Source organism: Necator americanus, chromosome IV (assembly GCF_031761385.1).
Source record: "Necator americanus strain Aroian chromosome IV, whole genome shotgun sequence".
Lineage (NCBI taxonomy): Eukaryota > Metazoa > Nematoda > Chromadorea > Rhabditida > Ancylostomatidae > Necator > Necator americanus.
Genome location: NC_087374.1, coordinates 17,097,385 through 17,118,444, shown reverse-complemented (window position 1 = coordinate 17,118,444; position 21,060 = coordinate 17,097,385). Strand labels below are relative to the sequence as shown.

The 21,060-nt window shown below is 43.7% G+C and overlaps 7 protein-coding genes across 11 annotated transcripts; all 7 read left to right on the top strand.

Moving 5' to 3' along the window:
• Nucleotides 1-49: 49 nt before the first annotated feature.
• RB195_001624 (uncharacterized protein) lies at nucleotides 50-1,144 on the top strand (the record flags this gene model as incomplete). Of its 2 annotated transcripts, XM_064198506.1 has the most annotated exons (5): nucleotides 50-182; nucleotides 301-450; nucleotides 787-845; nucleotides 909-965; nucleotides 1,100-1,144. In XM_064198506.1, 5 exons carry the CDS (start codon nucleotides 50-52, stop codon nucleotides 1,142-1,144), a joined length of 444 nt encoding a protein of 147 aa, XP_064054386.1. The 2 variants fall into 2 exon arrangements, with proteins under 2 accessions (XP_064054386.1, XP_064054387.1); XM_064198505.1 differs by lacking the exon at nucleotides 50-182 and having other exon boundaries at nucleotides 424-521; nucleotides 773-845.
• Nucleotides 1,145-1,214: 70 nt separating this feature from the next.
• RB195_001623 (uncharacterized protein) lies at nucleotides 1,215-5,051 on the top strand (the record flags this gene model as incomplete). Of its 2 annotated transcripts, XM_064198503.1 has the most annotated exons (6): nucleotides 1,215-1,451; nucleotides 2,414-2,586; nucleotides 3,288-3,431; nucleotides 3,809-3,929; nucleotides 4,406-4,485; nucleotides 4,571-5,051. In XM_064198503.1, the coding sequence occupies 6 exons, from the start codon at nucleotides 1,215-1,217 to the stop codon at nucleotides 5,049-5,051; spliced, it is 1,236 nt and encodes a 411-aa protein (XP_064054384.1). The 2 variants fall into 2 exon arrangements, with proteins under 2 accessions (XP_064054384.1, XP_064054385.1); XM_064198504.1 differs by lacking the exons at nucleotides 1,215-1,451; nucleotides 2,414-2,586 and having other exon boundaries at nucleotides 3,298-3,431.
• A 614-nt stretch (nucleotides 5,052-5,665) lies between these two features.
• RB195_001622 (uncharacterized protein) lies at nucleotides 5,666-9,607 on the top strand (the record flags this gene model as incomplete). The annotated part of the gene is made up of 5 exons (XM_064198502.1): nucleotides 5,666-5,789; nucleotides 6,862-7,021; nucleotides 7,743-7,823; nucleotides 7,872-8,017; nucleotides 8,118-9,607. The coding sequence occupies 5 exons, from the start codon at nucleotides 5,666-5,668 to the stop codon at nucleotides 9,605-9,607; spliced, it is 2,001 nt and encodes a 666-aa protein (XP_064054382.1).
• Nucleotides 8,264-9,607, top strand: RB195_001621 (uncharacterized protein; the record flags this gene model as incomplete). Its single annotated transcript, XM_064198501.1, has 1 exon — nucleotides 8,264-9,607. One exon carries the CDS (start codon nucleotides 8,264-8,266, stop codon nucleotides 9,605-9,607), a length of 1,344 nt encoding a protein of 447 aa, XP_064054383.1.
• A 47-nt stretch (nucleotides 9,608-9,654) lies between these two features.
• On the top strand, nucleotides 9,655-10,362 carry RB195_001620 (uncharacterized protein; the record flags this gene model as incomplete). The annotated part of the gene is made up of 1 exon (XM_064198500.1): nucleotides 9,655-10,362. The coding sequence occupies one exon, from the start codon at nucleotides 9,655-9,657 to the stop codon at nucleotides 10,360-10,362; it is 708 nt and encodes a 235-aa protein (XP_064054381.1).
• A 51-nt stretch (nucleotides 10,363-10,413) lies between these two features.
• On the top strand, nucleotides 10,414-10,767 carry RB195_001619 (uncharacterized protein; the record flags this gene model as incomplete). The annotated part of the gene is made up of 1 exon (XM_064198499.1): nucleotides 10,414-10,767. The coding sequence occupies one exon, from the start codon at nucleotides 10,414-10,416 to the stop codon at nucleotides 10,765-10,767; it is 354 nt and encodes a 117-aa protein (XP_064054380.1).
• A 346-nt stretch (nucleotides 10,768-11,113) lies between these two features.
• On the top strand, nucleotides 11,114-21,058 carry RB195_001618 (uncharacterized protein; the record flags this gene model as incomplete). 3 transcript variants are annotated; one of them, XM_064198497.1, is made up of 19 exons in its annotated part: nucleotides 15,062-15,176; nucleotides 15,348-15,459; nucleotides 15,562-15,709; nucleotides 16,253-16,363; nucleotides 16,437-16,525; nucleotides 16,618-16,665; nucleotides 17,402-17,534; nucleotides 17,782-17,946; nucleotides 18,720-18,784; nucleotides 18,854-18,886; nucleotides 19,079-19,111; nucleotides 19,247-19,346; nucleotides 19,406-19,506; nucleotides 19,570-19,654; nucleotides 19,983-20,102; nucleotides 20,173-20,283; nucleotides 20,339-20,482; nucleotides 20,550-20,714; nucleotides 20,852-21,058. In XM_064198497.1, 19 exons carry the CDS (start codon nucleotides 15,062-15,064, stop codon nucleotides 21,056-21,058), a joined length of 2,085 nt encoding a protein of 694 aa, XP_064054379.1. The 3 variants fall into 3 exon arrangements, with proteins under 3 accessions (XP_064054379.1, XP_064054378.1, XP_013298258.2); XM_064198498.1 differs by lacking the exon at nucleotides 16,618-16,665; XM_013442804.2 differs by lacking the exons at nucleotides 16,618-16,665; nucleotides 18,854-18,886; nucleotides 19,079-19,111.
• Nucleotides 21,059-21,060: the final 2 nt, after the last annotated feature.

Sequence of the window (21,060 nt, the reverse complement as noted above, 5' to 3'; positions counted from 1 at the left end):
ATGTCACAATGAAGATCTTTACGCAGAAATTGATGTGGTGTACCGGCGGATGACACGTGGAAAACATCAACGTCTTGCACAGCCATCGAAAGTGGCTAAAGTAAATCGTCTTCGCTTCTTTGGTCATATATTAAGGAGACCGGCAGATCGCCTTGTTCAACGAGTTCTGAGGAGTTCGTCGGGTTCGAGCTGAAAGAAGCCACCTGGCCGAAAACGGAAGTTCTGGACTGAGGCGGTGAAAGAGGACCTAAGGACACTCGGCGTGGATAGGCAGTTCAGGCGAGACGTAAGGTTTCGCAGAATATGGAATAGCGACGAATGGATTGATTCTGTGCAAGCTCTCGCAGAAGATCGAGAAGGTTGGGCAGAGCTGTGTTCAAGGACGGCACACCTCGGCGAAGATGCGGGTAATCGCGTCAGGCGATGACATCAGCCCGCCGATTAAGTCAAGTAAGTCAACAGCTTCCCTTTCTGTCGTTCTATCAACCAATACTTAGGAACGCCCAGAATGTCATTACAAGGTAAACAAGTCTGATGTTCAGTTCATCATTATCTGACTCCTTTCGATCGTCCTATAACACTGTGATCAGAATATAACAATTAAAAAGAAAATATGACTCATAGCTGAACAAAGATGTTGGAAAATATTTCGTTGTAAAGTTTTCCTTCAAGACGTTACAATCATACCTGATTTCATCTATCTTCTCTTCGAAGAAGATCGCTATAGAAGAAAGCATCATAGCAAACTTTTGTACCCACACACAAATTTTAGAAAACATGTTAAAGAGGGTGGAATAGGAAGTATCATGCGAGATCCAGATTTGGACTCAGCTGCAAGAGAAGAAGTGAGGAACTCTTGCTCCATGAATTCCAGCTAAATCTAAACACTCATATTGAAATCGTTGCAGGCTCCAAAAACATATAAAATGGTATATTCCAGAAATAAATGGAGGACTGTAGATAAGGTTAGTAAGGAAAGCTTATTTGTTGATGTGACAACGACAAACCGTTCATCATATTTCAATCGTTTTACAAGAGACACACTCATTCTGCATTTCAACTCTTAGATGTTCCAAATGATACAAAACATTTCTTCCAGGTGCCATCCGACATTTCATTCCAAATACCATCGGAATCAATGTGAAAAAAACCCGATTATATCCTGTCGTTGATGATCTATCAAATGTCTTTCAGTCGTCATTTCCTTCGTTTTGATGATAAACAGCGATGAACGAGTTTTTCGTGATTTGCGAGCAGATCGTATTCTTCCGGCGATGCTGCGAGTCGGGTTTTGCGCCCTTCTACTCTACTTATGTACAGCTGATCTCGACTATAGAGAACAGCTATGGATGCGAAATCTTGAGCACACTACATATGAGTACTACCTTAAAAATTACCATCGACTATGGAAACTATACTATTTGAAAGCATTCGCACGAAACTTGACGATGGTATGTAGTTCTTTTGTTAATCTATAAACCGCAATCCACGAAGAGTACAAAACCTAATATGTAGAAAACTAACCTTGTAAACCTTTCCCTATCTCTGATTTTGTTTTTGATGCATGATCTCGTAGGACTTATGGTCGCTAGGAGGTGAGTTTGCAAGGCCGATCGCGACGCGTCTGCGGAGAACTACGCACCACTCCCCTCTCGAGACGCACTCTCTACTAACCAGTCGCTCTAGTCGGCATCGTGATACTCTGCACCAAAATAAATACGCACCTCAGCGCTCTGCACAAAAGAAGGACTTTATACACTTCTACTTTTTTACTTTTATAAACGTATGGATGTGGTTCAAAGAAGGCTGGGGTGTCGCGTTTTGTCCCAAAACGGTGGGGCGTAAGCAGCGGTCAGGATCAAGAGGGGACCCTAGCACACCACTCATCGCTGCACATCGTGATCATTCCGTATCCCAGCCGCAACTGCTGCGAGCTTCATATCCTTTCGACTCGACTGGATTGCTTTGAACGTGGGAATAGGACTGAAGAAGTGAATCCTTTATCTCCTTCTCCAGTAAAAGAAATAGACAATACTAACACAAAATCGTCTCTAACACCTACGATGGGAGAAATGTTGTTGGGGGAGGGAGGGGGGCACTCAGTGGAGCTCTTACTTCTCGACGCTCTAGCTTACCTTTTCCTCTTAGTGACCTTAGCTTACATGTCATAGACCTTCTACGACTAATGCTTAAGTCTTAAAACCCCGATTTCGTTATTTACTTCGAGAATTAAGGGAGTCACTGAAAGTCTCATCCCCCAACTACATTTACATTTGAACTACCAAGTACATCTCACCCCATACGGCTTGCGGAGAGATCCAGTTTGTCCCCCTAGTTTTCCCACTTTTTTTCAATTTCTGCTACGGTTTGCTATATGATCCTTGTTCAATCTGAATGTTTTCATCGGTTACAGCCCACACCATCATTCATCGACAACAGTACAAATGTTAACGACAATTCAAGTTATGTGAGCCTCAATGAAGTGTTTTCACCTCCACGAACAGTCGACGATGAGATCGGTTTGCCGCTAAACCAACCACTCAACGGGCAGAAAGTCTCCTTCAGTACATTTCCTGATCCATACTTGTACTACAGAAACCAATTTCTTGGAAAGAAATGACCTGTTTGTAAGGATTTCTCTTGTACATGCTGTCGAAATAAATGTTCAAATTCGATGGGAAGCGCATTGAACTGTCTCAATGGAAAATGGCGAGTACAAGGACAGGCACTTGTGAATGCATTGCGGTCCCGCAAAGACTGGCACCACTCACCGTAATCGAGGGGCAACCTCGGCCAGCCTAAATACTCGGCCTTCTATTTATTTTTCTTCAAATAGGGTACGATTTTCTTCACTTTCATTCGAAAGCCTTCACTGTAGTGGCTGCACGTTGAGGCTGTTTTCTTGGGGTCTTCAAGTGACTTGCTTCACTTGTAGTTTACTGTGATGCTTCCAAATATTCTTTGATGAACTTTCTTCCCAGTCCTATGTCTTGTTTTGTTGTTTTAATGGCGGCCGGTATTGGAATTCGTTGAGATTTGCTTCGTTTTGGACCTTCTAAGATTTGTTTCTACATTTAACTGTTTTCGAAATTGCTCTAGCACCGAAAGCTTCAAGTGTTTCTTATATTCTCTGCATTGTCATTTCTTTTCTTTAGTAGCCATCTTCTACGAGTAAGTGTGAGACACCACTCTAGGAATTCACAGCTGTGTTTCGTGTTTGCATCACTCTCTTTGTTATTTTATAAACTGTTCTATAGTAGGGGTTCTTATTTAAGTCTTAGCTTGAGGTTACAAGAAATGGCAGATAGAGGAGGTTTCCGAGGTGGATTCGGTAGTGGTGGTGGGCGTGGAGGTCGTGGTGGAACCGGTGGTGAACGCGGTGGAAGAGGTGGGCGAGGAGGCCGCGGTGGTCGTGGTGGCAGAGGTGGACGGTTGGTTTTTCCTGCTTTGTTGTACTTGTGATGTTGCAGTAATGATAATCAATATCTTGGTATTAATCATATTGAAGTCATTTTTCTATTTTCATCTTTTCAAAATTCATGTAATAGTGCTATGAACTGAAGATATGCTTTTTTTTGGCGTCTTTCCATTTGCACTAAGTTTGGCGGATAGGAACCAGTTGAAGCTTGTGCATTAATTGGGCCGAAAACCGCCAATATTATTGAGTACGCACTAAAGGTCGTATGTGCCATTTCATGGGGCATGTATATCACCAATGCGCACTACAGTTTAACTTGTAACTTTCCGTATTCATAGAAGATAATTGCAATCTACTAGCGTAACCTTCGTTAGAAGCAATAGTTTTCAGCGCCGGGCGTGGCGGCGAGAAAGAATCCGAATGGGTCCCAGTCACGAAGCTTGGACGTCTTGTAAAAGACGGAAAGATCAGTACCTTAGAGGAGATTTACCTCAATTCTCTCCCAATTAAGGTTAGCTCAGTTTCACTTCTTAATCGAGTTATTTCAGTTGATATTGTCATTAAGTTAGTTGATATTTGGGCGGATAGGAACCAGGCAGCGCTTGTGTGTCGCTTGGGCCGAAAACCGCCAAGATGATATCGATGTTTTAAAGGTCGTATGTGCTACTGTGTGTAGCATGTATATTACCGAAATGTCGCACATTAAAATTATCTTTTCCTTAAATCCTCGACATATTTGTTCAACTCTTTACGAGAAAAGAACATTGCTGAGCGTCTTTCAGGGAATTAGAATTGTGTTATGCGGGTGAATTAGAGAAGTTCTCCAATTGTTCTAAAGAATTTTCTTGAAATTGCATCTCTTAAGTATTGTGTTTCTGTCAGTAGGAGACCGATATATACATTGTTGAATTTTTTTTTCGAAACATCATCTAGGAAGGCAAAATCCCAATGTGTCTTCTGATAATAAAACTTTATTCTCAGCTTTAGGAATACGAAATTATTGATACGCTGTGCTCCAAACTCACTGATGAGGTGCTCAAAATCACTCCCGTCCAGAAACAAACAACGTTAGTTTTTGTACTTCTATCTAAGATTTGGGTTTTTCGTTCCGAATATTTGTTCATTAATATTTCTTTTATATGATGTTTTCAGTGCCGGACAGCGAACTCGCTTTAAGGCATTCGTGGCAATTGGAGATCACAACGGTCACGTTGGTCTTGGAGTGAAATGTTCCAAGGAAGTCGCCACTGCCATTCGTGGAGCTATCATCGCCGCCAAACTCGCCGTCATCCCCGTTCGACGAGGATATTGGGGTAATAAGATCGGTCTGCCTCACACTGTACCTTGTAAAGTTACTGGAAAGTGTGCGTCTGTCATGGTGCGACTCGTCCCTGCACCGCGTGGTACTGGTATTGTGTCGGCTCCTGTCCCGAAGAAACTACTTCAAATGGCCGGAATCCAAGATTGTTACACATCAGCCACCGGATCCACAGCCACCCTCGGAAACTTCGCGAAAGCCACCTACGCTGCTTTGCAACGTACCTATTCCTACCTTACACCCGATCTTTGGAAGGAAGAAGCTCTGGACAAAACACCATACCAGAGATACCACGACTTCCTTGCTCGCAATTAATATTGCTTGTTGTTTTTAGCCGCATTTTGTGGTTCTGTTACAAGTAAAGATGTTATTGCAAGATTTTCTTTTTGTATTTTCACCGTATGCGGTGTGGATAGTTTCTGTTGTGATTTCGAATGCATTGATCTCATTTTCATAAATCTCGGCTCCTTTGAAGTTGGAAACGAGTGTTGTAGGTAATTAATATTTATTGCTACAAAGCCGAACATCAAGATCTGCACCTGTGATCTTCAAATACAGAAAAAAAAGCAGACAGTAGAGTTGGAGTGGTAGAATGAGACATCGTTGAGGAGACTCAGTAGTAAGATGTAAAGATAACGGAAAAGGATAAAAGATGTTTACGAACGTGTAAGCAGTCCATGCAGCGACTTGTAGGGATAGATTGTGTCAAGCCGGTGTTTTTTTATCCTCCCGGACAAGTCTGTTACCAATTTATCGGTCACGGAGCGATGAAAGGCTTGGTTTGCGCTGGGGCGGATTCGAACCTCTTATCGATAAAATCTCTTGTACAAAGAAAAACAAAGAGGACAAACGTTGTTGGGTGAATGCGCCTTTGGAAACATGGGTGATTTTTGTGCCTTTTTCTTTTATGCAAAAGGTGATTCAGAATCATGGAATACTGGATTGCCATAGTCATCAAAAAGTCTAGACTAAAAGCTCCCAAAGGATGGAAGCGAAAGAAGAATGTTAACTGCGTGCAGAATGTTCCCAAAATGTTGCTAGGAATGAAGGACAGTTTGCTCTGCCTGTGCTTGCATTTGTTTCGAAAATTCATTCGCATGCGAAGAGTAAGATCCTCTGACTAGAAAGATCTCGAGCGTCCTTCCAGTTTGAGTGAAGTTGCATACGGGCAATTCTGCAATTCTTCCTCTGCAATTTTGTACTGGAAGTGATGTTTGTGGATACACCATCACCTGATGGAAATATTACCATACAACTCTTATTATCTGTTTGTGGTTATGATGGAAGTATTATGATATAGCTCCAATCATCTGTATAAAAGGGATGAGGAATGGCTGAAGGTAATTGGCTACTTGCTCTACGTACTGACCAGTTGTTCCTTGATTCACAGATTTTGTTATATCAACAGATCTCTTTAATTCAGTAATATTTCGGCCAAAACCGCTACCAATACTTGGAATGTGAGCTTTTGTAGTGTTCAAACTCGACTTCCCTTGAACCTTGTCACGACGTTTAATTCTTGTCGCATTATTATTTCTATTATTAATATTAAGTGAAGTATTATGATACTGCTCTTATCATCTGTACAAACGAGACGAGGAATAGTTGGAGGAGAGCCTCAGCTCAGAGAGCCAAGCACTTCTTCAAAGGCAACATACCATGAATCTGGCGCGGTGGGGAGATTCCCGGGAAAAGCTAGAGATAGGGTTGCACGTTGCGCGATCCTGTGTGGTTCCGCTTATCTTTCCCTAATCGTCGTAAAATACCGTGTATGAACGGCGTTTTTCCTTACGTTAGAACCGCCCCCTTGTAGAAGCTCCACTCTCCTCAGCAGCCTCTTTATTGGTTTTACCTGAAATCCCTGGTGAGAAGACATAGCTGACCTTCGACTGCTCGTATATGGGTTGCGGCGCGTGAACGCGGGTAGTGTGGCGCGCTGGAACTAAAATCGTCACAAAAAAGCGTTTTCCACTCGTTTTCTTTTTGACGACGATTGAGGAAGGACGAGCAGAACCATACAGAATTCCGCAACCTACAACTTTATCTCTAGCTTCTCCCCACCACTTCAGATTCGTGGTATGTTGCCTTAAAGGCACATCACCCCACAATCTACGACCCCGTGTAGGCATAACCCTTCTGAAACCCGTACCACCACAGATTCGTGAGGTGGTACGAGTCGAGTCGAGTCCTCGGCACATATGGGACATTGTTTATGCTCAGTGTAACGTATCGTATGGCGAAGAATCGAATTATCCGCCAGGAGAGGATAGTGCCGAGGCTTATCGGTTTCGTACTAGATCTTGGACGATGAGTTTCAAATCCTGTGAACAACTATTAATTTCTTTTTGGGTTTACAACCCCACACTTCGACCGTCAATCTCGATAGTACACTTTTATTACGTCTCTCTGTGTTGTTGCATCCTTTGGAGCTCATTCACATATCTCATCTTCAGCGTTTGTCCCGTTGATTGACTGGTCCACTTTCTTGGTAAAATGACTCCATTTCGCTCGGTTATGCGCTTGATCAAGGTAGAAGCCAGCTAGCTTCTTGTCGGTGTGAATCGTATCAGTCAAGCGCTGTTTCGGGCGTCCACTTTGTCGCTCTCCGTGTATATCTAGGTCACTTAGAATCTAAGGGCAGACTTCAGAAAGTCTTCAGTCGCGAAGACCGTCTGAAGCCTGCACCAAGTACGATGAAGTGTAGCAGAGAGAGGTTTGAGGCCTAAAGCAGGCCGACGGATATGGGAATTCTTTCGACGTTCCCGCAGCCGCTTGAACTCGACTTCGTGGTTCAGCATAAAGGATTAAGACCCATCTAATGAGCTGCTCTGCGACAGTATGTTACTAGTAAAACGTACCATATGAATTCATATGACACATGATCGAATGTTTTCACCAAGTCGAGGAATGCGACATCCTTGCTTCTAACGATGCTACTCAATCAGGAGTCCTGCTGCGTGAATGGCTCCGGTGATGCTGCAGGCGCTAACAAAATTGATTGTTTAGTGAGCAAAAGGAGAACTTCTTGAATTCTGGTGTCGGTGATGTGCACAGAAATCTTCATGATGTGAGACAGCAGACAGTAGGGTTAGTCTCTAATTCGGGCACTTGGCTGCGTTCCCCTTCTACTTTCAGATGGTTATTGTCGTGTTTTGTTGCCAGTCTACGAGTGTCGGTTTTTCTTCCACGACTTGCTTCAGAAGCCGTTAGCCAGTTTACAGAATTTCAGCACTGTAATTTCCATAGTCCACGGATCTCCCTCACTAGAGGGATCACAGCCGGTTAGTCGCGAGGCTACGTGGCGCGTCCCCGGGTGGCGGATAGGGGGCTAATCGCGGACCCAAAGCGACCTTGTGCTTGCCCAGAGACAGGTGGATTCAGGGGATGGACTCCCTGTTTCTGCTGAGCCAAGACTGACTCATGACATCCTTGTATCCCGCACGTCGGTCCGGCCAAAAGCCTGCAATCAAGTGACTGGGAGGTGCAAGAGAGGCGGTTTGGAGTCGCCTCCAACAAATAAGCTCCACATGTCCACTCCGGGAGAACGAAAGTTCTCCCAGAAACTCATGGGACTAGAGGCTTGCAACCTGCCCATGGGTTTTAAAATTTTTACGCAAAACAATAATAGAAAAGAGTCTCCTGATTCCGAAGGAAAGCCTGGTACGGTAGCGCTAAGTAGGACGGGGTTGCAGGAGTCATATAGGCTACCAAAACGGAAAAGGACTAGGATGGCGATCTGTACTTATAACGCACGTACGCTTGCATCGGAAGCGGCCATCGAAGATCTGATGCAAGCCAAGAAGATCAAGTACGACGTCATCGGACTGACCGAGATGAGACGACGTCACCCTCTCAACGCCGTATATGAAACTGGAGAAGAACTGTTCTTAGGAACATGCGACAGTAGAGGTGTTGGTGGAGTTGGTGTCCTCGTCAACACGAGTATGGCAAAGAACATCGACTCTTTTGAACAACTTACGACCCGAATCGGACGTCTGCGGATGAGAAGATGTGACCCAACACCAGCTTTGACTATCTTCGTCGCTTACGCTCCAACATCAAGCTACGAAGAAGAAGAAGTCGAAGCTTTCTATATGGACCTGGAGAAGTTCTACCGAGAAGACCATGCCTTCTACGAGGTCATAATTGGCGATTTCAACACCAAGGTTGGCCCAAGAAGAACGCCGGAGGGACTTCACATCGGGACCCACAGCCTACAATGGAATGACCAGGGGGAGAGGCTCTCCGAGTTCATCATGACGACTAAGACCATCCATGGGAACTCGCAATTCCAGAAGCCCTCCTCTCTACGCTGGACGTGGGAGTCACCCGGTGGAGGGTATCGTAATGAAATAGACCACATCATCGTCAATAAAAGGTTCTGCCTGACGGACGTCGGTGTTGTACCAAAGTTCTATACGGGATCGGACCATCGCCTCCTCCGAGGAAGATTTTCCTTCACAAAGAGAGCAGAGAAAGCCGCCAAGTTCAGAGAGAGAAATCCCAGGACTACCATCAACTGGGATCTCTTCGCTACGCTAGCCGGCTTTTGGGAAGATTCCGCAATGGACAACATCGACGAGGAATATGACCGGCTTGTTGAACACCTTCACGACTGCGCGAAGAAGGCTGAGAGTTTTAAAACCACCAAGAGGCGCCTGTCTCTTGAAACTCTTGAGCTGATACGCCAGCGTGGAGCAGCACGAGCCGCAGGGAACCAAGAACTCACGTCCGAGCTCGCAAGGCTTTGCAGAGAGGCGATAAAGGAAGACCTTAAAGAGAGAAGAGCAGAAGTGCTGACTGAAGCTGCAGAGGCGGGAAAAGCATCCGCTATGCCCGTCGAGACTTTGCCAGTCGCAAGGCGAGTATGACTGCTCTCCGGAACCCAAAGGGAACAGCCATTGCATCGAGAAGGGGAATGGAGAAAATCATCTACGACTTCTACTTTGATCTCTTCGACAGCCATGTCCACTTACCTCCTCACCATCTGAGGGAAGATGGACAAGTCATTCCAGAGGTTCTCCCGTCCAAAATACGACATGTTATCATGTCAGTAAGAAATCGTACGGCACCCGGTCCCAAAAGAATAAGACCAGAACACCTGAAGAGCCTTCCGCCAGTACTCATCAACACCCTGGCGAGGCTCTTTACACGTTATCTGTCGGAATGCAAGGTTCCTAAACAGTGGAAGACCAGCAAGACCGTGTTGTTGTATAAAAAGGGAGATCCACATGACATCGGCAACTATCGTCCAATCTGCTTACTGTCCGTCATCTACAAGCTCTTTACAAGAATGATCCTTAATAGGATTGAAAAAGTCTTGGATGAAGGACAGCCATGCGAGCAAGCAGGGTTTCGAAAAGGATTCAGCACGATTGACCACATTCACACTGTTTCGAAACTCATCGAGATATCACAGGAGTACAAGATGCCGCTCTGTCTCACCTTCATCGACTTGAAGAAGGCCTTCGACTCAGTTGAGACGGAAGCGGTCGTGGAAGCCTTGGACAACCAAGGCATCCCTACTCAGTACATAATGGTACTTCGAGAGTTGTACAATAACTTCACGACCGGAATTTCGCCATTCTACAAGAACATCATCATTGACGTGAAGAGGGGGGTCTGACAGGGTGATACAATTTCACCCAAAATATTCAGAGCCACCCTCGAGAACGCAATGCGAAAGTTGGAATGGGACGACATGGGAGTGAAGGTTGATGGTCGGCAGCTACACCATTTGCGCTTTGCTGATGACATCGTGCTGATAACACCTAACATAAGCCAAACGGAACGAATGCTGACCGAATTCGACGAAACATGTGGATGCATCGGTCCTCAGCTGAATCTACAGAAGACGATGTTCATGCGGAACGGATGGATCTCGGATGCCCTATTCACGCTCAACGGAACGAACATATCCGAATGCACCAGCTACGTTTATCTGGGTCGGGAACTAAACATGATGAACGACCTGACCCCCGAGCTGGGCAGGAGGAGACCAGCGGCTTGGGGAGCGTACAAAAGGATGTAGTGAAGAAGACCAAGAACACCCGGCTCCATGCTCACCTCTTCAACACCACCGTACTTCCTGTTTTGACCTATGCTTCGGAAACCTTCGGAAAAAAAAAACGGAAAACGCAAGCAGGAAGAAAACGAGGTGAGCGTCATTGAACGCGCAATTGAGAGAGTGATGCAAGGAGTATCCCGTTTCACGCAAGTGAGGGACGGGATTCGAAGTTCTCTCCTACGTCTACAGAAAGACCGCCGACCCGATGGTCAGATTTCTTCACGAAGTCCTTCAAAGAAAAATATGATGCTCTTCGTGTCCCACGCGAAAGGAGGAACCACTGGGCTACTCTGGCACGCGATCAGGACAAATGGAAGAATTACTGGCGCCCGTTGGACCAGTCCGAAGATCAAGGGGAGTCAAGGTGATCAAGGTGAATTTCCACAGCTCCGCCGGATCATCAGGGCATGTTGCTTTCCCGTCCTGATTCTTTTCAGCTCCGATTCAATTTCGTCAATGCTTACCTGCTGAACTGGCCCATATGTAGGTAGAGCTAAGGGTCTAAGAGGATTGAGGAGCTTTTCTGTTAAGGTGCTTTCGAAGTAGTTACGCCACCGTTTTAGCACTCTTTTTTGCATCTAGGGGTTTTCTTTTTCGTCATTGATGCCGCAGAACTTCTCGACATCTTGGCGGTAGCAAGATTTTGTCACCTGGTAGATGAAACAATCGCCGTCGCGTGTGTCGAGCCTTCTATGCGCACCATCGCAGTGGGCGGCTCTTGTTATGGTCACGTGTTTCCGCCTTTTTTGTTTCCTTTTTCGCCTTCTTACCAGTCTTCTTAACTTCGAGAAAGGAGTGATAGAAAACAGAGGCGCTTCTTCTCACAGACCGTTTTTTACGGCCTTCGTCCATGACCGCTCCTGTTTCTCTATCTTCTAACGGGTATGTAGCACAGAACGGTTGCTCCGACTTTGTCGCGACTTGCTTGCCATCACGTGTTTTCGGACTATTAATGCTATGGGTGGCAATAGGATGCGCTGTATGACCCTCTTTTTCCTCTTCAGTCGTCACCACTTGATTCGAGCAGGTCCGCACCGATCATCGCGGTTCTGCTATAGGAACACAATTTTTGATTGTGGGGATAAGCGGACGATGTTGTGTCGTAACCGTTTCGTAAGGTATAGCTTTCGCTTTGGTACAAGCTTTTGACTGTGATAGCCATCCTTTGCTGCTCCAACGCGTCCGTTCAGATCTCCCATAACTATAATCCCATCTCAAGATGGAGCCTCAGTGGTTTCCCTATCAAGCATGTCCGGGAACTCGTCCTTGGAGAACGCCGAGAAGAAGTGAAGTCGTTCATCAGTGACAATTACTGCTTTTTTTTTAAGACGGCCTTTGAAGCTCTCAAACGTAGTGATTAAAGCCCTGAAGCCCCGAGAGACAATTATGCCTAGTCCGCTCTTGATGTTTGAATTATCGAAGTAGATGACATTGCAGACGAAGCATGTCCAATGTCCTTTTCCTTGCTACCAGATCATGTCAGTATTGCGTCGTTCTAGTGCGGGTGCGTCGTTCTAGTTCGCACATCCCGACAAAGCGCCGACGTTCCATGTTGCTATTTTGGTCTCGGCAACGTTATGATACTGCTAGTTGTAAGACTGTAGGACATGCCTAATTGAGCTCAACTTCTTTTGACTTTACTCAACGACATGGATATAACAGGGGGATTTCCTCGGCTGGTCACGCGGGATTGTCGCCGATTTCCAATTCACCAGTACCAGGGTTTGGAAGGCTTTGTTACCCCGACCGAATCGAAGATCGAGGCATGTCCTACAGTCTTACAACTAACTGTTTCATAACGTTGCCAAGACCAGAATATGCCGGGTATCGAATTGGGGCCTCTCGCGTGCCACAGCGCCTTAGACCGCTACATCGTTACGGCGTAACTTTATCTATAATTTATCAACGAAATTTCTAATCTATAATTTGAAAACGGGATTAGAATGAGAACAATCCTGGGGACAAGAAGTACACATCTTTTTTTTTAACATTTGTCACTGTGTGTCTTCCACTGTGCCAGCACTGTACCCGCACTCAGGAAGAAGGTCATGGAGCACAATTGAGTAGCTGAGTCAGTCGGAGTCGTAAAACTAAGCATCAGTCTTAGAGGATCCACGACATATAGGTTGAAGCTACTAAGAAGAAGGAAGACCGCTGGAACTACTACTGTTTTAACTTCACCAAATCTTCCAAACAAGGGGGAAAATGTATAATAGTTGTGGGGCCACTCAGTGGCACCCTTACTTCTGGACGATCCGTCTTACTTTCTTCTCTTAGTAACTTTAGCTTAGATGTCATAGATCCTCTATAACTAATGCTTAGGTCTTAGGGCCCCGACTGATTCAGTTATTTACTTCCAGAAATGAGGGCGCCACTGAGTGGCCACCCCCAAGTCGTATCATCTGTTAATTCCAAAGAAAAAAATAACCGAAAATGACTTCCATAGCAGTTCACGATCACTAATGCAACAACTTTTATTCACACATTTTCTATTTGTATTCGCAAGTTAGTGGCCCTAAAAAGGGCCGTTGGGTTAGCCTTTATGAAGGTTGTGCACACTCACCTGCTTCGCGACTTTAAAGGCATCACCCCATCACCCCACCCCACAACAATTCCGAAGAAATCTACGATCATTCTTTTCAGTTCATCGGTATCGTTCACTTCAAGGCATCACCCCACTAATCTGAGGTGGTACGGATTTCCGGTGGAGTATTCGTACACGACGGGATCGTAGATTATGGAGAGGTAAGTCCATTTCTTCCTAATTGCCGTAAAAAACGGTCCGGAAGATACTGCTTCGAGCGTTCCAGCGCGCTACTTTCTACAAGGAGTTCGATTGGAGCGCGCTCGAAGCCGTATCTTCGGGGCCGTTTTTTTACGGCAATTAGGAAGAAATGGACGGAATCACCCACTCCATAATCTAATCTCCATAATCTACGACCCCGTATACGAATACTCCATCTAAAATTCGTACCACTCCAGATTCGTGGGGTGGTGCCTTTAACGGGACTTCCACAACTGGGGCAAAGTCGCTCCTTCCACAGGAATCCACGATCAGCGGGCCATTCGCCGAATTCCTCCTTCCTTCGAATTCGATTGGAAGCTCCGGCCAGGCGGTAATCAGTAATCTGAGTGAAGTCACGAAGAGTCAGGAAGTCACACTCCAAACCCACTAGAGCGACTGCCGCGCGACCGCCCGCGCAGCGGCTTAAGTAGATTTAGATGAGGCCACGGTTTAACGACGAGAGCGGTTAACGTGTCTGTGGGAATCTTTGCGCCTATTGTGCTCAATTACCTTTTTCGCGCCCTGGGTGCAGGTACATTACTGGCACAGTGGAAGGTCCCGCCACGAATCACCTCAAATAATCGCACCAAATGCATTAGGAAAGCAGTTCGATCTGGGTGCGTTAGAGTGTCCCCCAACTACATTTTACCCGGATAAAGTGCACGACGTTGATCAATCCCTATGGGGATGCGCCTTCGTTTTCGACATCAATTCACCGTCGTTTTAGGTTCATGAACATGAAATTGTGCATCCTTACAATGACTTGCGAGGGTGGACCGATGCGTGAAATCAGTGTTTTTATCCACTTAGACAAGTCTGGTACCAATTAGTCGACTCCAGAGGAAAGAAGGGCTTTGTTTACACTAGGGCGCTATAAATCAGCGACCAATCGTCCATTCCATGCCGAAACTCTTGCCGACAGCACTACACCAGCCCCAGAAGTAATAAAGGATATTTTCTGTGAATACCAGTCGATCTGTTTTAATTTGACCTGAAAGCGAGACGAGCAGATGGATTTGAGTGATTAACGCCCGATGCTTTCCGTGCTATGATGCAAATGGGGTTGCGTTGCGGAGATGCACGGCGCGCGGTGAATCGGACATCTCCGTGAGCATTCAAATTTCGATTACGGCGTCTTTCATCGGTTACTTCCTGGTTTCTCATAAATGTGTGAATCTTTTTTTTGAATTGTAATCATCTATAGTGTTACACTCATAGATGTGATCAGAAACTGCCAAATGGGCGTTCCTTAGAAAGGTCTGGTATCGTTTCACTATTTGTGATTGCACTTGGATACCTTGGACTCTGTTGTTTAGGAGAATGATCAGATTTTTTGCTAGTTCTCTTATCAGATAGTCCTTTTACTCTATATTCTTCTTTTGCAGCACTTCGATCTTATAGTGTGTTCGGGAACCCATAATTGATGCTGGACCAATTTTTTAGAGTGTTTGTAAAAGGGATTCGATTGCAGAAATGGTTGAAGACGCTGGTAAGGAGAACTACTCGAGTGATGAGTCTCGGTGGGTAATGCAGTTTTATGGAAAGATCACAGCAGAAAAGGGAAACACTGTCCCAATACCACTACAAGGTATGTCCGTGATTATTACGTTACCCTGCAGTAGTAATCGTTTGAAGAACCCGTTGCTTCAAAGCTGTATTGCATACGTTAATTTTTGATTTTGGCGCGATTTCGCGACTGCAGTTCTATTTCCTTTTTTCTCTCTTCTATGCGTAGTTGTAGAGGTCACTTTCGCTTCAGAATTGTTGAACATAATTGAAAAGATGGAGCGCATGCGATTGTCGTGGAAAGCTGCTGACGATAGAGCAGCATACTTCGAAGAACAATATACTAAAACATCATCTGAACTTGAGTAAGAAGTTTCCCCTTTTAATTTGCACAGTTATAAGTGTCCTTTTCTGAATTAAAGATATCGTTAGGACGAAGTTTTTCTCACTATCAATCTTCGTTTCAGATCTGTTTCCACACAGCTACGACGATGCAATGCCGAGTTGAAGGATGCACGTGCCCAAATTAGAGCTCAAATTGCTGAATTGAATGCGCAACGGGCAGATGCTGAAGAGATGAGCCAACGGCTCAAACTTGTTAGCGAATACCTTAAGGTAATGGTAACAATCGTTGCTGAATGGCTAAAATTCACAAAAAGTCAGGTTATTTTCACATCCGACGATATACCAAACATGCAGCGTTCGAAAACCTGGCTTTAATCGCTGAAACTTTTCCCGCTAGGGTCATCTGGAGTTTAGTTGAAGAGTAGTCCTAATATTTCAGCATACGTGCTTCAGAGGTTTTCTCCCTAGAATACAATCGATTTCTAGACGATAGCGGTATTTGGTTTGTAGACTATGGAAGTGATTCTCTCGTACCATCTTACATTTCATGCTGTACTATAGTCACAGCACAACATTGCACATGTTTTACGTCCATAGAAATATATGAAAACGAAGTTAAAGTTTCATTTTCGTTCTGCTCCACTAGCACAAGTTGGCACCAAGTGAAATTAATTTATTCAAAGGTTAGGTTAGAAAACGTGGAACAGAGTTAGTTTCTGTACTTCTCCTAATTTATTTACTTCCACTGTATGATTTTGTATACTGTATGAATCATTTCATCTTATTTATTTTTCCGTCTGATCATCAATTTAGTCGGATCTCGAACGCCTCCCGGTGGAGAAAAGCAAGCAACTTGCCTTTCTGAGAAATCCTGAACTTATAAGAACAAATTCGAAACGTGTTATTCGGGAACGCTATATGGAGGTTTGTGCATTATTCAGTTATTTAGTTCTTTTGCATGAAACGAATAGGAAAATCTGTTTCGGACTTTGTTCAGGAGGGTGATACAGAAGAGACTGACATGGACTATGATGTCACCGGAGATACGTTGGATACACTTGATGAGGTGGATGAAGAAAACGAGAGGTAATGTTTGTTTCATTTGATACCTCTTGTTTATGAGTTTAATAACGACGACATATGCATGTATTAATCAAAGCTATTTTGTACTTTTGCAGTGTGAAAATTGAATTTGTATCTCAGAGAAAAAGAAAAATGTGCAACCGGTGAGCAGTTCTATCGCTGGACCGTATATCTTTCTTGTTTCAACTGACGGAAATAGTCACTTCTCTGTCATGTAAATCATATGAAGTTATCGAAGCGGCAGAAAACGTTGTCTGTAATTTGCTGCAAAATTATAAAGTAAACGATCATGAGATCGTACATCATACTCTTAAGCCATAGATAGATGTTCGACAAAGTTAATTCTGTTAGAATAACTGCATACTTGTTTTTGTGTTTAGACAACGGATATCATTTTGAATTTTAAGTAACAACAGCGTTCTTTTTTTCCAAGTCGAATTGTTTTTCATAAACGCGTTTTGATTGTATCAAATGGCGGGAGGTCCTAGCGGTTTGAGAAGTTTCCATCACTGGCTATTGCCTACCATCAATAAACGCGGTGTAACATTATTATGAGGAATTTACGAGGGCATCTGTATTGTTCCATTCATAAAGAGCAGTGCACATCAAAAAAGTAAAGGAAGCCGGAGCACCGGCTCCAGCTATCGCATCTAGTATTAGATTTCTGCAGAAAGCCAAATTTTTGGCCCAAGGTATTTTTAGCACATAACTGATGTATTGAAATAGCAATAAGAAACATGTCTGAAGTCAATGGGTCAAATCTCCGGGGATTGGCCTATGTTAGACTGGTCCCCACTTTTTGGTTACCAAGGCGAATTTCGCCCACTCTGCTCATTATATGACGTTTTTCTTAAAAGTTGTTCCATTTTATTTTCCCAGGCGTGCACGGAACCGCTCCGTGGGTCTACGCGGACCACGTTCTATTTCTGCACACGCACATCCTGCAAGCTCGGTTAAACGAAGTCGCAGTCGGCCCTTTGATGCTGTTCCTATCAATGAAAATGAAGAAACTGTGAGTGATTCATGCATTTATCAACATTCTTACTCATCTCTTTACGAAGGGACACATCGTTATTCGGCCGAGTTTGCCCACCTCCCCTCGTGAAATTATATCTTTTTTTTTTAAGAATATCATTTGTAGTCTTGAATTACTCTATTGCAGCTCTTCTTAATTTTATGTTTTCTGGACAGTTTTATAAAATTTTTTTATTGGCACTGAAGGCGTTTCCTGGTGGATAGAGTGATTTTTTTTTTTATAGCGTGACTCTCCTCTTCCTCCAAAACGGTCACGAGAAACTACAGAGGAAATTACGACTACAACAACAGTAACGATCGATCCAAATCGTCGAAAGCCGTCACAGGCTAGAGTGACAATTAGACGAAGTATGAACAGAAGCATGTCAGCAAATGATTTGCTCGATAAGGTAAATAAGTGTGTGTTTTTAGTGGCGCCTCTTTTTCATGACGCGTTTTTGTTCGTTTCTTTTTCTTCGTTGAAAGAAGCTCACATGGAACTTTTTTCACAGTGAGTGCGAAAATGGCGTGACTGCGTTATAGTGTAGAAGTAATGTGCTTTTTCTTTGACATGAACTAAAATTCCACCTGTGATAAGTGTCGGCAGCATCAATGATAAAGTCTAGTTTCGATACGTTTACATTGTTTTTCGACTAGCTGGAATCCGTGCATGCCTTGGAACTGCTGGGACAGCAAATAAGAACCAAAAGCAAAGCAACTTGAAAAAAATTCAAATAATACAGAGAACTATAAAGACCCCCCTTCGGATTGATCAAAAGGTTAGGTGCGTAGCTACGAATTCTCCTCTCAGGGATTTTTTTTCACTTGAACTTGTAGGTTCAATAATCATGGTGGTATGTGTGAAGTGTTTGCGTTCTAATTGCTACAACAGCTGGAAAATGTCAATGTAATTCTCACACAGCAGATGCGTAGAAGTTAATATATTCATAAGATCACTCCAAAAAGCGCTGCATCGATATCGGAAGTTTGACGTAATGAGCCATTCGGACAATTTCATTGATTTCATTATTAAACTGTGAGAAAAAAGCATTCCGCGAAGACATGCCTGTCCTGCATTATGGAGACTACTAGATCAAGATGTGTCCAGATCATCTGCAGATATTAAGTTATATATATATATATATATATATATATATATATATATATATATATATATATTCAGGAAAAAGTCACTCCCTGTGCACCGCGAACACCATTTGTACCACGAACGACTAGCACATTAGAACTGTAAGTTTCATTTGAATTTGATTGCCATTTATAATGCAGCGATGTTTCCTTCTATTCTATTCTTATTAGGGTTGAAGTGGACTCTGAACATATTAATGAAGAGTGGGTAGTTTTGTTTATAGAATACTATTTGTTTTCCTTGTTGTGAGGAGATGAATGTTCCGCTCCCAGTGCCTTATGCTGAGTGAATCTCCAGTTGTTGGGACAGTAGTAGCGGGGCTGAACATATTCATTTCCGTGCTTTTGTTATGAGGCTTTCTCATACGCATTTCGAATTATTGAGTCTTTATCTAGGGTTGATGCTGCATGCGAGAACAAACCTGATGAGTAGGTTCCTACGCTTCTTCCAGCAATACTTTTTTAAAATTCGCTCCTTTATTCTAAGTCTAATCATTTCCTAAATTATTTCCAAGAAAAGATATCGTACTATTGCAAACTTTGACAATAGTGTTTGGTTATTAGCCGAACTCCTATGCGAACCCCTGGAGGCGGGTCATGGACACATGGCAAACCAATTGAAAGTCGTCCTCATCACTTCCAGCCTCTCTCCACTTACTTTAAGGTTATATTGTGAACTTAAGACTTTCTTTTTATCTGTTTCAATAAACCCATCATTTACAGATTACTTCATGTGACGTATGCCATGGAGGAATAAATTTTGCAGCGAAACCTGCGTATAAATGCACCGATTGTCTTCAACTTGCTCATGTTTCTTGCTCAACGTAGGTGTCTGATCAACTAGGTTAGTTGCCTAATCCCAATTAAGTTTTTAGATAATTTTTTAGGCGACTTCCGCTTCCTTGCGTTCCTCGTTCATTTGTTTTCCCACGAACTCCGAATAAGAGAGGAGTACAAGTGTATCAATTACAAGTATGTTTTCGAAGTGAACTATCCATCATAGGTGCGATAGGGAGAAGCCGGACCCTCCTCAGGTGAAGGGGGTTCAGCTCATGGGGTGCAGTTCAAGTGAAGGGGATCCTTTTGATAGCCGTCTAAAAGTGAAGGGGGTAATTTCGCCAACCGTTTAAAAGTAAAGGAAGTCAGAGTACTGGCTCCGATTATCGCATCTATGCTATTCATTGAACTTACCGTCGGATTAGAAAGGACCACTCTAGTTAGATTGTACTAACTTCACCAATGATTCCAATTTCTAGTTCTTTTAGGATGGTTTCCATACGTAATGTCTATATGATTTTAGGAGTTCTGCCCTTCGAAGCCACCGATGATTGCTTACCCTATTATCCATTGCATAGTGGATTTGGAAAGTCGTGGTTTGAGCCGTGAAGGTCTTTATAGAGTTCCCGGTAGGAAGGATCATGTGCGTTTTCCTTCCTTATCCTCATTCTTCTTTATTCATTCCAATCATATTGCAAGTTTTCTCATTGAAGGTGCAAAGTGTTCTGAATGAACTTCGCACATCACGTGGTATTCCGAAGCTTAAAATACAAGAAACTGAAGTTGTAGCAGACGTTGTTAAGGCGTTCTTAAGGGATCTTCGCGTGAGTTATCAATCATTTGTTATACACGTATCCTGCGGAAGTGATTTCTTTATAGGATCCATTAATTCCGAAATCTTCTCGGGAGGAGTTCGTTCGTGCTGCTCAGACAGAAAACATCCTAGCTCTGAATGTTGCAGTTTGTGATTTACCTCAACCGAACCGAGATACATTGTCTTACTTGATGCTACATTTACAAAAGGTAGTGATGATGCATATAAATCTTGTATTTTTCTAGGTGCACATGTAGAATGAATCTTACGTTACAGATTGAAGCCTTAAAAGAGCTGAACAAAATGTCATTTGAGAATATTGCTCGTTGCATGGCAGTGGCAATTATGGGACAACCACAAAAGGAACGCGATATTCAAATAGCATCTGAGAGTGCACGCGAGAAAGAGCGATCTGTTTTGCAGATGCTAAAAATGTCATCGGTACGTTAGAAATGAGTATCTTATGCCTATTTTGTTAGATTCTGAATGGGCTTCGTATGGTTCATTCTTTGTTACCTTGGTCATTTTACGTCAACGTCAGTACCGTTCAACATTCGTATTTAATTTTTGTTTTCTAGGAGTACTGGAGGCAATTCCTGGAACCGGAAGATATTCGCCCAGAACCAAGTGGTGTAGGTCGAACACCAGCTTCCCCTTCAACACCACACCAACCGTCTTGTGTGGATAGAAGCATGTTGGGACCTGTCACGGTATCTCCGGCGGCACCAAACCTGCTCAGACCGATTCCTAGGCGACCGCAGAAATTTTTTGATAGTCCTTTGTAATA